The 16650-nt window shown below is 36.0% G+C and overlaps 2 protein-coding genes and 1 long non-coding RNA gene across 3 annotated transcripts; 1 reads left to right on the top strand and 2 right to left on the bottom strand.

Annotated features, from left to right (window-relative positions):
* The first annotated feature begins 671 nt into the window (after positions 1–671).
* On the top strand, positions 672–10422 carry LOC107005274 (KH domain-containing protein At1g09660/At1g09670). The gene is made up of 8 exons (XM_015203826.2): positions 672–835; positions 915–1032; positions 1912–1997; positions 4244–4386; positions 7811–7945; positions 8035–8151; positions 9670–9813; positions 9911–10422. The coding sequence occupies exons 2-8, from the start codon at positions 929–931 to the stop codon at positions 10067–10069; spliced, it is 888 nt and encodes a 295-aa protein (XP_015059312.1). The 5' UTR covers positions 672–835; positions 915–928; the 3' UTR covers positions 10070–10422.
* A 131-nt stretch (positions 10423–10553) lies between these two features.
* On the bottom strand, positions 10554–15087 carry LOC107005283. The gene is made up of 3 exons (XM_015203837.2): positions 14860–15087; positions 12574–12849; positions 10554–11018 (listed from the first exon to the last, which is right to left on the bottom strand). Exons 1-2 carry the CDS (start codon positions 14933–14935, stop codon positions 12608–12610), a joined length of 318 nt encoding a protein of 105 aa, XP_015059323.1. The 5' UTR covers positions 14936–15087; the 3' UTR covers positions 10554–11018; positions 12574–12607.
* LOC107005292 lies at positions 13716–14853 on the bottom strand. Its single transcript, XR_001454858.2, has 2 exons — positions 13901–14853; positions 13716–13815 (listed from the first exon to the last, which is right to left on the bottom strand). It is a non-coding gene; the product is annotated as an uncharacterized LOC107005292 (long non-coding RNA).
* Positions 15088–16650: the final 1563 nt, after the last annotated feature.

Genomic DNA, 16650 nt, shown 5'->3' with positions numbered 1-16650 from the left:
TCCGCACGGTATCAAACTAAATTTCAAAAATATTGCTTCAATTCAATTAAAAAATATATATATTTTTCCACAATGATCAAATCAATGATACTCTTTTCAAACTAATAAAAAAAGTCATTTTTTTTTAGTTTAGATAGAGACATTATGTGAATGAAGGAAAACTATGTGTGGGTGCAATCGTCTAAAGAGTTTTAATAGGTTAAAAAATTTACACCGCTAATTTTTTTCTATTAGAGTTTTTTGGCGGAGAGTTTTCTACTGCAGCTCGCTCAAAGAAAGAAGGATTTCAAGAGGTAGATTTTATTGTTATTCCTTAAATGGATTTCTTTCCTCAAACAAAAATAAACAACACGTTATCAACTGTGATTATATGTTGAATGTAAATTCAAAAAATTTGTGCTTTAAGATGAATTGGAATAAAAATAGTTATTTGCTACATTTGAAATATCAATTTAATATATATCTCGAGTTTAGTATTTTACAAAATAGATATATTATCCTAGGAATGTGCTGTAGTTAAACATTCCGGTCAAGTTCATTAGTTTCAAAATTAGTTTAAATGTATCATTAATTAAATGCTTACTATTAATTGGATATTATAAAATTTTTATGTAGATAAAAAGAACAAATATATGTGATGGTGAAAAAAGGTCTTACTCCATTGGCACACCCTTTTGTGAGTAGCAGCCATTAGTATTTATAGGGAGTTTTCCCACTGAGCAGTCCCTTTCTTCCCCCCACAACAACAACTCAAGGTCCAATAAGGGGGGAAGCAGACTGAAGTCTCTCTTCCCCCACCTTCCCCTTTTTGCCTTGCAATCAACAGCTGTTCACAGTAAGACCCCCTTTTGTATCTTTGTATGTATCACAGACATTATCAAAAGTTTGTTTCTTGACTAAAGATTTTATTGTAGAATTGGTTTCTTAGATGAATTTGGAGAATAGAATACCCCCTGGGAGTTACTTCCAGTACTCTCCAACTGGAATCCATGGTCCACTTCAGAGGTCATCTTCTCTTACAGATCGTGAAAGGTTAAATCTTGATTCTTGTTTCAGTAATTATATTCTTGTTTTCAATCAGTTTTTCGTTAGTTACTGCTTTCTTGGAATGTTGGGTCTGGATCTGTTTTGTTGGGTTTTGTGGTTTTTTGGTTTTGTTGGTTGTCTTCTTCTGTTAATTGTCTCTATAGGCATCTTGAGTCAATAAAACCTTGATAATATCGTCTATATGATTGTTGGATATTGGTTTCTAGTTGTTCTTACATGTGGTGACACTTTAGGATCCTTTTCTGTGGTACAAGATCCAAGATTTCAAGGCACCCACAATTATTTTAATAATTGGTTCAAATTTTATGTGAATATATAGTTGTAATTTACTTAAAGATGAAAGCAGTGGTTGTGCCTGCATCTACTAGCTTCAACACGCATCAGGCCTTAACCAGGTGGATCCAAATATATCACTGTGCCACTTTCCCTATACTCTATTAGTTGATCACTTGACTCAGGTTCCTTTTGTTGTTGACTCAAGGTTTTCTTGGTTGTGTCATGAAAATCGGGTTGAGTAGTTGAGTTTTCTCAATTGAATAGGATATTCTGATTATAACTACTCTTTATTTGATTTAAGTTTATTCAAGTTCTCGTTTACCAAGGAAAATTTCTCGGTGTCAAGCCGATTTTCTCAGTAACCTCATGTACAAGGTCAATAATGTTTGTCATAAGACTGTTCTATGTTTAACCACGAGTTAAGTCCATATTTGCTGCCTGATTAGCATCTACATTGGACTCTAGTTCAAGCGGTCAATTTTTATAAATAATTGAAATAGAGTATACCCTATTACCATTACTTCCTTTGTCAACTCTGGATACATCTCTCCTTATTAATATGTGATTTGGCTGCTTGCGAAATGACAGATATTTGGCAGAGTTATTGGGGGAGAGGCAAAAATTGGGGCCATTCATGCAGATACTTCCTATATGCAATAGACTTCTAAACCAAGGTAGTAAATTGTAACCATGAGAACTTTTTATAATAGTTCTGGGTATCTCTATGTTGGAGCAGAAGATTCTTTCTTCTGTTGAAAGCTTTTTAAATGTTTTATCCCAACAAACTGTTTAATTGTTTGATGACGATAGCCTGATTGGTTAATTTAAAATAAAGATGTAAATGATTGCATAGTTCAAACACCAGTCGTGGGCGGGCTTATCCTGTGTACGAAGTGCTTCTGGCTGGTGCAGGTGAGTGGGCGATTGGGCATATACTGTTCGCAATATTCCCATAGCGTTTCTGCAAAGAGATAGTTTCCACCTTTGAACATGTATCTACAAGTTACGGGAGGAGAAACTCTACCGTTGCGCCAAGGCTTGCTCTCATAGTCAGAACACTCTTGGAAAATTTGACGTGTTGCTACACAAGATTCCAAGTGAGTAGAGGGTCTTAAGAGTTATTATTTCTTTTTTCCGTAACCCCACATCCCGACCAACCAGCATGAAGAAGAAATATATATAACCCCAAAAAGTTTAAGTAAGAGTCTCCTTTATACCTTTCTTCAGCCTCACATAGATATAAGTTTAACTTCCAGCAATTGCATGTTCGGCTAGAAGGATTTGCTGTCAAAGCATATTAACGTTGAATAATATAACGACATAGATTTCATTCTTTCGTGCTTTCTGATCTACCAAATGTAAAGAACAAATAATTCAAGTACTTTGGAGTTGAATAATTTGATGAAAAAGATGGAAACATTTGTTGTTTCTGCAATGGTTTTTTTTGGTCAACAACCAATAATTACAAAATAAATGGCAAAGAAAGTTCTCCTGATATGCCTAAATTGTTGACCTTAATGGTAGAATCATTAATAGATGTTATTTTGTTAAGTTTAGGATCTTTCATTGTCTTGATCAGACTGTCTTATGCAACTACTCTGATGTGTTTTCTTTAAAATGTTTAAATATCAGCAAACGTAAGACTGACCCATGGATTTATTTTGTGGTCAAAATACATGAGTTTTCTCCTCAAGTTAAAGGCAAATCACTTGAGCTTTCTTTTTGCTGGATGTCCTATCTTACCCCGTTACACGTGATGCCTTATTGGATGTCCAATCATTCTGACTGCATCATAGCCAGAAATCAGTCATTAATGGAAAATTTTTAGCGTCATGATTTTTTAGTGATAAAATGAAGGCGATAAAGTGCAAGTTGGAGGTTCTGTAAGCCTATGGTTGGGCCATGTGGGGTGGAATCTTAATAGGCTAGGAATGATTTACTTATCAAGAGGAAAAAAAAACCAAGGACTGATTTGTATTAATTTGGGGTTTTTGATTTGTATTGAAACAAAACAAATAATCTTGATTTATTGGTGCTACAAATAATGCTTTACAAAGAGGAAGAAGATTGAGACATAAATAAAGAATATATTGTTCGGGGAGTCCTTTGTAATCTCCAGGTACACTGCTTTAAGTTTAATATTTATTAATATTATGCCTAAATTAGCTAGAAAAGCTTCACCAAAGAGAGTGTCCAAATCTATTGGATTCAAAGAATCCGTCAATTTTTTGTTACTTTTCTTTTTTCCTATTGTCTAGAGGTTTAAAGGGAAACTTTTTTTGGTTGACTTCTGAGATCGGGAGGATTCTAAAATCTAAACTAAGATGTGAACACTAATATCTAATTAACTAAAGAATCAGTAAGTGGAATAGGAAAGAATTATTCACCAAATGCTAAGTTACCAAACAGAAGTCTCTAAGTAGCTTTCCTGGATGCAATATTAATTAGTGTAAAATTCAAATCTACAAATCATAGAATTTGGTTGAAAGCCTGACCTGGACAAGTGTCTGATTTCCACTTTCTTCCACTTATCTTCAGCATCATTATATAGTCCTGGAATAATGGACTTTTTGTATCAATACAAAGTTTGATGTTGAGTTTGACCCAGTAGCTTAATATTTTGCTCTCTAAGTTGTGTGTTTGACAGTGGATGAAGCTAGGGATTGGGACAGTAGTTCTAAGGAAAATGATTCATTTGTGTTCTCTATGCATGCTATTTTTCAAACTTCAAATATGGTATTACTATATGTTTTCAAAAGGGATGAAGGTGAATTTGGTTAAAAATGAAGCTAAAATGATGTCTATGGATATCTTGGTAAATCCACTACTGACGATCTTCGCTGAAATCTTGTGAAAGGTAAATTGAGGGAAGCATCCAATTAAGTGACTGAATAAGGTTTTGGATTTCTTACTTCTGCAGAAATCATGCGAACAACAGCTTTGTTGTCAAATCAGTTCGTGGATCAGGAGAGGATGGGACAAGAGAGTCCACATAGATCAGTCAGTCAACATATGAATGGAGGTCAGATAAATATGGGGGCATGGAGTGCAATGCAAACTGAGGTATGATAAGCTTCTATACTTAATGGAGGTTAGCTTAGGTATGTATGGCTGTTATGGGTCATACTTTTGAATGTAATTATGGCACGACTGTTGTTCGTAATGTGGTCATACTCTTCCAGACTTGTTCTTATCACGTAATGAGTATGCTAGAGTCATTAGTATAACATTGTTGATTTCAGTAAATTGACTTTCCTGATTCTCAAACTATCTAAGTAGCAGTAGTACAGAAGTCTTACAGTGTTAGACAACAAGCCCCAAGCTCTGATGGAACAATGATCAAAATACATCAAGAGATCTGCATTAACTATCTAACATAGCCTATGGATAATCGTTGAGCAAGCCAGCCTACTATTCAACCTAAGGAATAGAGAGCCCCTGGAAAGGATTGCTTGAACAGCCATCCTCACTTACACATCACGTCTTCTACTCTTCTGGGGAAATGACGAGCCATGTTTCTCTCCTGCAGCACCATTATAGATCGCATGCTAAATCCTGATCTGTATAGGATAGCTTGCACTGACTTGCCACTAGCATGTCTAAAGCCCACGTCACTTCTTCATGCCACTCCAGAGATACCCTTTGAATCCCAGCCATGAGAGCCGCCTATCCCAAACGGCAGCTGCGTACTGGCACTTGAAGAACAAAGTGTCCAGGCTCTCATCAGTGTTGGTGCAAAGAAGGCAGGAAATAGCAGGTAGAATACTCCATTCGGCTAACCAATATCTAGGTAAAAGTGTTCCCCAAAAAGCCATCTTGGTACCCCATGGTTGTTTCATAGTAACTTAATCCCCTTCACCGGTGTAGTGTCCCCCCTCAGCTTATAATGGGCAGTTTGTGTGCTGATTTTAGTCATAGCAACAACATCCTGCTCCTCATAGCCAGCTGCTTCCAGAGTTCTTTTGGCATTGAGGATCTTTTTGATCATCCATGAGGCTTGCTTATCATGCACATGCCAGGTACTGTGTCACCTATAATGAAGTAGGTATGGACCCATTGGATCCATGACCTGCCTTTTTCAAACACAGATTCCAGAAGTGCTTACAAATGGTAGCTCTATTCCATACAATCATGTCTAAGAAACCAAGACCACCCACTGTCTTTGGGGATACATAACTTTTCCCAAGCAATCAAAGCCTTTTTGCGGTCTCAGCAACCCCAGCCCACAGGAATCCTTACACAAGGACTCTGCAACGTGGATCATTTTCTTCGGCAGAATAAAAACTTGTGACCAAGAGTTTTGGACAGATAACAAGACATTTGATTAATTGTAACCTACCAGCATAGGATAGGAATCTAGAGGCCAAGGCTTAGTCTTGTCTATCATCTTATCTATAAGGGGCTTTACTGAGTCACTGAGGTTTTCTTTTAGGTGAGGCCATGAGGGGTTTATTTTGGTACTTGAAAGGAAGAGCACCTTTTGTAAATCCCAGATGCTGTAGTATAGCTGCTTGGTCAGCCACATTAACACCTCCAAAATAAATGCTCTCTTCTTAGTATACAAGACCAGAAGCACTAGAGAAGGCATTAAAACAGTCGCATAGAGACAGATTTAAGGTCATCCTGCAAAAAAGCAACAAGTCATCTGCAAACCCAAGGTGAGTAATGCACAATTTCTCACACTAGGGATGAAAAATTAAAACCAGGTTGCTTCTTCAAGGTTTTCAGTTGCCTATTCAAGTATTCCATGGGTAGTACAAAAAAGAATTGGGACAAGAGGTCTCCTTGCCTTAGACCCTTCTTGGCATGGGAAGGGGTGCCATTAATGAGTGTAAATTGTGAAACTGTGTGACACAGGTCATAATCCAGCTTATGGAACTGTGTGGGAAAGCTTAAACCCTTGAGAACCTGTTGTGGGGAGGTCCAGTCAATGGATTCATAAGCTTTCTTCATGCCAAGCTTCAGCATACACCTAGGTGAGATCTTTTTCCTCCCTTACCATTTAATGAGCTCATGGCTCATAATAATGTTATCAGTAATTACGCTACCACTCTACCAGGGATAAATTGCATCCATCAATCTATCCATCACCTTCTGCATCCTGTGGGTCAGTATTTTTGAGATAAGTTTGTATAAGATAGTACAACATGATAATGGCCTGTACTCGGTGATCTTAGTTGGGTTATGCGCCTTGGGAATCAGTGTTATTGTTCCCAAGATTGCATCAGTGACCTCCTCTCCAATACCCCCCCCCCCTTTTTTTTTTTCCTTTTTGAAAGCATTGTAGCCATCAAAACCAGGAGCTTTTGAGACCTCATCCCTTGTTTGGACAAAACGATTCACACAGCTTCATTGGTCTTTTGCTGGCTTGGCAAAATCTAAACTGCACTAGGCGAAGCTATCTTTCTTGAGCTTGCCGAGCTACTAGGTCCACCCACGACAACAGGCATATTAGATAAAATGCTTCTGTATGTAGATGCACGTCAGGGGGATTCACTTTCTTAAGCTCAGGAAATATTGTGCTCAATTTGTAGTTTTAATTATCTATTTGGCTTGAGCGGTAGAACACTATGCTTGTTCGCAAATGTTAGAAACAAATGTAAGTACAGCAGGTGGATTTTTCATGCATCATTATCAATAGTAGTAGCTTTGTAGAGGATAATATTGCCAACTCCGTGCAGAGTTTCAGCATTCAAATTTACTGTTTGACCTGTGTTTTTATCCTTATATGCCATCCAATAAAATTCTCAGATGTTTTTACGGACTTCTTGCTCTTCCTAGAAATGTAATCTATCCCAGTTTTATCAAAGGCGCGCTTAAGCCCTAAAGCGAGGCTCAAAATGTGTTGAGCGCTTCGCCTCACTTTATGTGCTCTTTAGTGTCGTCATCAAGGTTCTAAGGCCAGTGAGCCTCTAATAAGAATTTTAGGTTAAATAATTGATATTTTACTTTATCATAATTTTTTTTTTCAATTTCTTTGGTCATATATATGTCATTCATGTTTATAATTATTAGTCTTGGACTAAACATATATATTTTATTCTTTTCTCCCTTTGCGCCTTTTTTTGTTAAAGCCCACGCTTTATTTGCGCTTTGCGCTTAAAGCACCCATACCTTAGAGCTTTTTTGCGCTTTTCGCCTTTGATAGCACCGAATTCTATCCTTGCCACATGGTTTACTTTAATGAAAACATAACCCCCGTTTTTTTTCCTTACACTTGTTGCTTCCTTGTCAAAGCACAAAACATAACCTAGTAAGCCATAAATAGGAAGAAAAAAAAAAGCTTAGCACTTTTTGTGGTGTTAGTCTTAGTCAGGTATTGTAGGAGTTGTTACTCCTATTCCGCGTTACAGATATTGTATGTAGCTTTTGATAACATATTCGCTGAGTCCATCTTAATAGTTAATACCTTGAAGGAGTTTGAATAACTGCTTGCAGACATTGCTACTGGATGATTTACCACTTGATGTTTTTTTACTTACTGCAGGAAAATAGACTTCTCCAGAAAATAGCACCATTTCAACCTTCCCCTCTGGATTGGCATGTTGTGCCGGGAACTGCAACCACTCCTGTTGTGAAGAGAGTCATAAGACTGGATGTTCCTGTGGAGAATTTCCCAAATGTATGTGAACGTTATTAGGGTGGTGTTTCATGTTGCTCTTTTTCTTCCTAAATTTTGGAACAGATCTTGACCAAATAAAAAACATGCAGTATAATTTTGTCGGTCGAATTTTGGGACCACGTGGGAATTCCCTAAAGAGGGTTGAAGCCATTACAGAGTGTAGAGTCTACATCAGAGGACAAGGTTCAGTCAAGGACTCTATCAAGGTATTGGGCCTTTTTTTCTTCTCACTCAATATTTGTTGTAAGAGCAAGCTTGAATAAATTTAAGATCTACTATGGCTTGCTTCATGAGGGCATAGTATGCCTCTATAAGTGTTCTCTGTCACACACGCACATACATCCTTTGCTTTTATCTGAAAATGACTGCTCTGAAGTGCTTTGTCAAAACTATGCTTAATACTCGTTGTGGATTTTTTGAGTCTCTGACAAACTGACCTGGTACATCTGTTGGTGGAGGTAGCAAGTAGCTAAAAGATTAATTGAGATTCACACAAGCTGGCCTAGGAACCATTGTTATCCAAGCAAAAAACAGTATAAACATATCCAATTTAGTGGTCTAAAGTAGTTCTTGTGGATGTTATATTTTGACTTCAAATTTATGAGCAAGGGTTGCAACTGATGCCACATTCATCTCTTTATCTTTTCTAGAGCCATTATTTGATGATGGGTTTGCATCCATCTTTCCAAACGACTAGCTGATAAAATCTTTATGGGTGGAATGCGTATTGTCCAGTCTCCCTGTCTTAAAATCATTCTATTCTACTGATGTGAAGTTTAGTGCCTGAAATGTGCAATTGGTTATTTAGATAAGTGCTGAAAATATCAAATGCCATAGTCATCTCTCTTCTGTTTTTATCTGAAGAGGTGGTCAACCATGACCAATCAAATTCCGCTAACAATTACAACGAGGCTAATTGCTAAGCTGCAGAGAAAAGCAAGCAGGAACATAAATAAAAAATTTATGCACCCATGAAACTGGAGTGGACCAAGGGAGACCAGGGTTCAAATTCCAGCTGAGGCAAACAGTACTAGGTGATTTCTGTCCCATCTATCAAGTGTTGGTGAATAGAGTCACATAGTACTTGTGTTGTTAGGAGGTACTAAGTATCCTGTGGGTAAGTCTAGGTGCACATAAGTTGGGCCAGATACCACTGTTATACAAAAAAAACTAAAAATCAGTTGAGGTGTCTAATAGGTACGAGGGTCAGTTGAGGTGTCAAAATGAAGTAATGCCAACTTTAGGGGGTTGTCATGTATTTGGCTGCCTGGTAGATGAAATTGACTTCAAATATGGCATTCTCATGTTGCTATAGCAGACATGGCTTGAATCTATAATATTCAAGTGAGCTCCATGTGTTGATTGAAACTAAAGCCTGATACATGCCATCTTTGGTCTTCTTTTCACTCGTAAATAAATTTCAGGGAGGCAATTTTTTATGTGCCTAATAGTTCTCTGCTAGCCAACCATGTTTCTGTATCATTTAAGCCTAACCAAGGAAGTACTGTTGCTTTTTATCAGTTGCAGAAATTCTGGCTGAAAGATATCTTCTCCATATGTCTATGAAGAGTTCCATTGTTTTTTTTCCTTGTATGATCAAACAACCTAGCAGACATCATTCTCATTTTTAGAAAGAATAATTGTTTTAATGTCCTGAATCCTTTTGTTGTTTAAATTATAAGTAAGTTTTAAATTGCTTTTTCCATTTTTTTCCCCTCCTGTAGGAAGAGAAATTGAAAGATAAACCTGGGTATGAGCACCTCAAAGAGCCACTACATCTCCTGGTGGAGGCTGAATTTCCAGAAGACATCATTGACGCCCGCATTGATCATGCAGTGTCGATCCTAGAGAACTTGTTAAAGCCTGTGGTACGAGTTAAAAGGATATAGCTGCGATTTGCCATCATTTGCTTCCATCTTTTATCTAACCCTTTGACTATTTTTTCCCTCTTTTTTCCTGTATCAGGATGAATCTGTGGATGTTTATAAGAAGCAACAACTAAGAGAATTGGCCATGCTAAATGGCACACTAAGGGAAGAAAGCCCAAGCATGAGTCCGCGAATGAGCCCTAGCATGTCTCCATTTAGTAATACAGGAATGAAACGAGCAAAGACAGGAAGATGACAACTAATTGCTGAAATGCTGTTTGTCTAGTGATCGACACAGATGATAGTTTATCTGCGCGATTAGGAAGACTTCCCAAGTTTGCTTCTGGTACAGAATGCAGGAATCTTCAAACAGATTCTTTAGATATAGGCGTAATGTTTTTTTTTTCCCTTTTTCTGTAACCATCTCTCCTAGAGGTATTGACCTTTAGTCTTAATCTAGGTTTAGTGGTCAATGTGTTAAATCAATCAGAATAATCTGTTTCTTATTCGAAACTTGTGAGATTCATGTATTATTTTAATTATTGCAGGTCAACTGCTTCAACTTCTGAATAAATATATTGAGAAGAACAGAAGTTTGACAAGATATGCTGAATATTTTGCTTTAAATTATACCAATACTTCAGTTCCTTGCTTTAGGGTAACTGGTGTTAGTTCTAACTCTAACCTGCAGTCTTGTTTGTTCAATGGCTTGTCATTTCATGTTGTGAAAAATAGTAAAATTTTCATTGATGAAGTGTGACTTACTTCTTATTTAGAGGATACAACATCTAACACACAAAGAACAAAATATATTTAAGGCCTAGTGATACATCAGAGGGTACAAAATCAAATTTGCACAACTTGAAGTACAGTCTAGCTCATTTGAGCTTTGATTAAAATTATTCCTCAATTTTTGGAGCAATCTAACAAGCTGCAAACACCTACTAACAACTATTACAGAGTGAAATTGTGACGGATGAATTACAATCCTCATTTGGGAGGGTGACGTTTGGCAATATCTGTTATCCATCGATCGCTGTACCCAAAGAACAGAATGCATGATAGTTTTGTTTCTGCTAACACTGATACATATTTCTACAAATTGTGAAATGAAGATTTCTCTTGATTTATGTCAATATTCTGGAATCAATCCAACTCATTGTCATCATTGAATCAAGAATCTGGGTTTAAGATATTACTTACATCTGCACACAACGAGATGATATCAGGTAAATAGTAATTGAAAGCAAAAGTGAGATGCAAAAAGCGGACAAGACTGATCTATCCAAATAGTTGACAGCCTTTGCATATAATATCACAGTGTCAGCAGATACTGGATACAAACAAAAAACATATAGGCATTCAAAAAAGAAATAGAAAAAGATACTTGTTCATCAGCATGACCACTTCATGACCACACAAACTGACACTCAAGAGCCTAAACAGTAAATGATAATATAACAGCCAAATTACAAAAGATTAAAGAAACTACGTAGAATATAGCACGTGCACATCAAACAATTGTCCAGGCCTTCCCCTGGGGAATCACCCCTAGGAATCGAGACCAAATCAAAGCATATAGGAAACTATGTTACTGATAAAGCATAATAACAGGGCACATATAAGCTCATGCTTATAAAATCTGATACAGGAACAGGCTGACACTCGAGCCTAAATAGTAACATGATAATATAACAGCCAAATTACAAAAGACTAAAAGAAACTACGTAGAATATACCATGTGCACATCAAACAATTGTCCAGGCCTTCCTGGGGTATCACCCTTAGGAGTCACAAGACCAAACCAAAGTATACAGGTTACTTATAAAGCATAATAACAGGGCACATATAAGCTCATGCCAATAAAATCTGATACAAGAACAGGCCTTAACATTTGTAACGAAAACTATTAGAGCATATATGCCAGTCATTAAATTTACAGAGCACACATAAGCTAATAACTTATAAAATCTGATTAGTTCCACATTCCAATATTGTTTGCCAAGATAGACAAGACAACCTCAACACAGAATAACTGAAAATCAGGGTGAAAGAATTTAGCAAAGGAGAAACATAAGATTCTGCTGCAGTTATATTTGGCAAGAGAAAGCAAGCCATATATCACTCATCTTGATACAATTTTGAGATTAGCTGAAGGGAACTACTTTACTGATAAAGCATAGCAACAACAAAGACTAGATAGCTTGATTGCCTGCAACTTGGTACAAAAAGGAAATAGAAGAAGACTGTACAAAAAGAAAAAAGCATCCTACAGATATGTTGAACAAAGTTGTATGAAAAAAATGACTAAAGACTACCCTTATAGCATATCTATACAGTAATAAACATTAGGAAGGTGCACAATGAGTAATATTTGCTCCTTCCTTCCCATTTTTTATACGACAGTTTGGCAAAGCAAGTTGGTTGAAAGAGTTACTTTGCTCAGGTATGACATCAGTAATGCCAGACAAAAGCATTTCTCATATCATGCTGAAGTTTTTGTATAAGATTACTTACAGAGACAGCCGAACTACACAGTTTACAGTTTAAGCTACAATTTTTCCATGCAGTTGATCAGAGTTAGTATTTTTGAACATTTTGAGACACTCAAAAGAACCCGAACGTCTTCTTAAATGGTAAGAGGGGTATGTGCTAACAACATTATGCTCATTCACCAAACATAAATTCCAAAATTCCATGTAAAAGCTAGGAGTAGAAAGCAGAGCAACATTTCCAAGAGAGTACAACAAGGAGCCTCACCTCAGTACATTGGTTGTTAACATCTGACACAAATTTAATCCCGAAGACCCAGCTCAAGCTCAAGCTCATCATCTTCTTCGAACAACTTTAGCAGACGAGCATACTGCTCTTCACGCTTCTTCTTTTGCCAAAACTTGAAAAGGAAAAATGATAGAAGCACTACTGCCACAAGTGCAACGCATACAATGAGTACAGTTGACCCAGTGTTACTGCTGGATGCAGCATGAGTATCAACTTTTGTTCCATTTTTGGGATTTAAAGAATCGTCTGAAAAGCCTGAAAGTAAATAATACACATATAAACAATCAAACTGACAAAACGGAAACAAATTCAAGTACAAGAATGCTTTTCATAAAAATGTAACCATAAACAGGTTTGATGGGATGTGTTCCTGGGTATCTTTGAACAAGGACAAAAGAACATAAAATGGCAGCAACACCTATGGGGAGCTAGATTATTCAAGCATACTGATTCCATGTCAAGGAAGGACAAATTGTGGAACCCCTAGTTGAGCTCAAATCTTTTCCACAACAACACTGACTCGCCCTTTTATGTCCCAGAAACATAGAAGATGGTGCCAGATGGTATGATATGGTGAAGAGAATGCAAATGATGAATAACATTTTTTCGAATCGAAAGCCCCAACTAGAGATGGAATTCCAGAACCTAAACAACTCAGTTGAGAGCTCCGTGACTGGTTCAAGGGAAGGTCAACCAATGATTGATAGACATATAGGATTGAATACTAAATTCACTAGAAGCAAACAATCGAACTGGGAGCAGTCAAGAGTCAAGGTAAGGGATGGACAAATACAAGTGTCTAAGCCTTACCGGGGCTTACTCAAATAATGGAACCATGTCATGCCCGTAATGACAACTTCTATTACTTCATCAAAAATAAATAAATAACGGAACCATGTCGGGGCAGTCATTACTAGTGGATTGAATGCACAAGAGAGTGGTCTCTTTCTACAACGCCCAGCTGGGACACTTCGATTAAATTATGGTCTGCTGGCTAGTCAGAAAGCTTATCCTGCAGTAATCTCTCTGTAAACCGGTATGACTAGTTGATCATACTCATTTTCCTTGTAAATTTTGCAACTTCAACAACGTACTGGGAAGTGCTTCAGACTTTTCATTTCGCATTGGTGAGTGCTTAGGTGACATTGTCAGCATATTGGGCAAATTGATTGGACCAATCCTCAAAGTTCCATTGATTGAGAAAGAAGGTCGTGATTAGCTCTAGGCAGAAAAACATAGCATATTGTTTTCACCTACTAGCAATCATTTACCAAAAGCGAAATTATTAACATGATATTTTCATTACCTTTTCAGTTATTTTTGTCATTCCTTAATTTCTCCTCCACTGTCTACAAATTTGAGGTCTGCCAGCTGGATCAACATAACAACTATCTCCTTTAAAACATAGTTTTCTCATTTTCCCATTTACGAGCTATAAGGGTATATTCCAAATTGGTCAATATTTGCATGCAGTTCTACCCAAAATAGTAAAGTATACTGCATACCCTTGGCAACTCAGAAATGGTAGAGATATAGCAAACACAAGGAGAAGCCTATCTCGTTGGACACTCAACTACCCACTAACCTACCACCCTAAACTGCCTCCTCAGGAAGCTGGAGATGCGACATGTCTTGTCTAATCACCTTTCCCCAATACTTCTTCGACCTACCTCTACCTCTCATGAAGCTCACCACAGACAACCTTCTCAGCCCCCCTCATTGGAGCATCTGTCTTCACATGTCAAAACCATAGTAACTCATTTCACCACCACCACCACCAACAAAAAGAAAAAGAATCTGAAGCTGTAATTTAGTTGTTGTAACATCAAGACAAGATCAGCTTCATTTTCTTGAATTTGTCACAAGACTCCATTTTTCTCAAAACCAGACAGAATACTGACAATTAGAAAATGACAACCTTTTCACATACAACCCTTATCCCAAAATACGACAGTAAAAAAGCAAGAGTAAATTAGGAATTCATCTTAGCTTCCTATATACGCAATCTTTATTCTTTTTATGCTTTATTACAATTTTTTTTGCACATTTTCTTGAAAAAATAAAGAGGGTAAATGATATAAAATTGAATCAAGATCGTTGATTGACACTCTTATTTCCGAATTCCAAACTCATCATTCTTTCTTAAACACAAGGGATCTATTAGGAACATTCACCAGTATGAAATAACCAATTAAAACCATCATACAACTAAAATAGAATCTGAAAAAAAAGGGAAAATCAAGATCTGGGTGATTGCATGCAAACCTGTGATGAATTGATGAGAAAACGAAAGGAAGAAGAGAAGAAAGGGAATTGATCTCCCATTAGAGACCCCTTTCATCTCCCTGTTTTGCTTTTTTTCTCTATGCTTTCTCTTTTTCTCCCTCGCTATCAAAACACCTTTACTTTGTCTAATGGTCTTTTTCTCTTCTGTTTTCTTCTTTCTTCTATCTTTCTGTTATCTACTTTTCTCCTTTTTCTTTGTACACAGTATATTTACCGTTTGGACATAAATACTACTCTTTTAAGAAATTCCAAATTAAATATTTATTTTATTAAATTATATATTATTACAAACTTAATATACTAGATCAATTTCATAAATCGTGTGTCTAGGAAGGATAAATAGTTTTCAATAGATCAACGATTCAAAAAAATTTTAATCGATACACGAAACTAGAAAAGAAAGAAAAAAATAACAATATGTTAAACAAGTATAAGCAACAAATATCATTACATGTGGAAGAAAAAGAAAACACGTGAAACATAACATAGTAATAGAAGTACGATACGATTAGACAATCTTCTAACATTTTAATTAGTTGAAATTGTGTCATATTTTTCTAATCAACTCCTCCAATTCTTTGTCGACCTATCTTTACTTTTTCCAAACCCTTGCTAAAATCAACCTCTCACACTCCCCCACCTCATTGACACGTATATCTTCACACTTCCTCTTCATATGTTTAAACTATATTAATATCACTTTTCTTATTATATCGATCATGAAGACTATTTTCACCTAGTTTCGTATAACTTTGTTCTTGAGGATATTGCTTCTAATTGCCCACACATCTTCATCTTATAAACATAACTATTTTTGATTCATTAAACTTTGCCTTATATAATATTCCCTTTATTTCAAATTAATTGGGTTGAGACATTTTTCATTTTCGAATGAATTTAATTGTTCAATTTTCAAGATCACTTTTAGAATAGTCTTCTAATTTTACGATTTATAATTTAGTATTGGAATTAATTATTAATTAATATTTAGTTATTTTAATCATAATTTGACAATGATTAATAATGATAAAAATGAAAAATTATACCTAATTTATGTCTTAAGTTTTTTTTTAAAAAAAGGATGTAAAACATCTCAATAATTCAATTAATTTGAATTGAAGAAAGTAGTCGCAATAATGATCTAATCATTACTTTGTTAACTTACTAAGCCTTTAAAAAATAATATATTTATATAAAAGAGAACCTTAAGCCCGCTTATGTGGCACCACCACAAGCTAGAATTTCCTTTTAAATTTATTTATTTTCAAAACTAGCCTTTCCCTTTCATGAAAAATTGTTACTTTCATGAAAAGTTGCGATTTTTATAAAATAGTGTGACTTCCATGAAAGGTTGTGACATTTCCGAAGGATTGTAACTTTTATGAATGGTTGTACACCCTTTCCATGTAACTTTTCAAAGAGTTGTAACCTTTTAAATTAGACACAATAAATATTTGTTCACACTATTATTTGATTTCTATAAATAGAGGAAATTCATCTCATTTTAAACAATGATAATTCTGACATCTTCTTTTTTCTACACAATTAAATATTATTTTTGTTTCAATACACTACTGAATGAAATCGTTCTATCCTGAGAGGATTTTTTTCTTTAATCCTCAGGTGATAGAGGGGAATAATTTCCTTAAGGGGACACTTGACATTCAATGGGCTTGCTTTTTTCCTTTCTGTTTCATTATTTTATTGTTAGAGATCCTGATATGTTTGTTTTGTAGTTGTTTATGTTTCTTCAAAGTTATTGGTATAAGT

Source organism: Solanum pennellii, chromosome 1, assembly GCF_001406875.1.
Source record: "Solanum pennellii chromosome 1, SPENNV200".
Taxonomy (NCBI): domain Eukaryota; kingdom Viridiplantae; phylum Streptophyta; class Magnoliopsida; order Solanales; family Solanaceae; genus Solanum; species Solanum pennellii.
This window is presented reverse-complemented; position numbering and strand designations above follow the sequence as displayed.

Coding starts and splice junctions, on each gene's coding strand:
- LOC107005274 (XM_015203826.2), top strand. CDS start 929: ATGAATTTGGAGAATAGAATACCCCCTGGGAGTTACTTCCAGTACTCT. Junction 1,998..4,243: donor CAATAGACTTCTAAACCAAG/GTAGTAAATTGT, acceptor TTACTTCTGCAG/AAATCATGCGAACAACAGCT. Junction 4,387..7,810: donor GGAGTGCAATGCAAACTGAG/GTATGATAAGCT, acceptor TACTTACTGCAG/GAAAATAGACTTCTCCAGAA.
- LOC107005283 (XM_015203837.2), bottom strand. CDS start 14,935: ATGAAAGGGGTCTCTAATGGGAGATCAATTCCCTTTCTTCTCTTCTTC. Junction 12,850..14,859: donor TTCTCATCAATTCATCACAG/GTTTGCATGCAA, acceptor ATTTACTTTCAG/GCTTTTCAGACGATTCTTTA.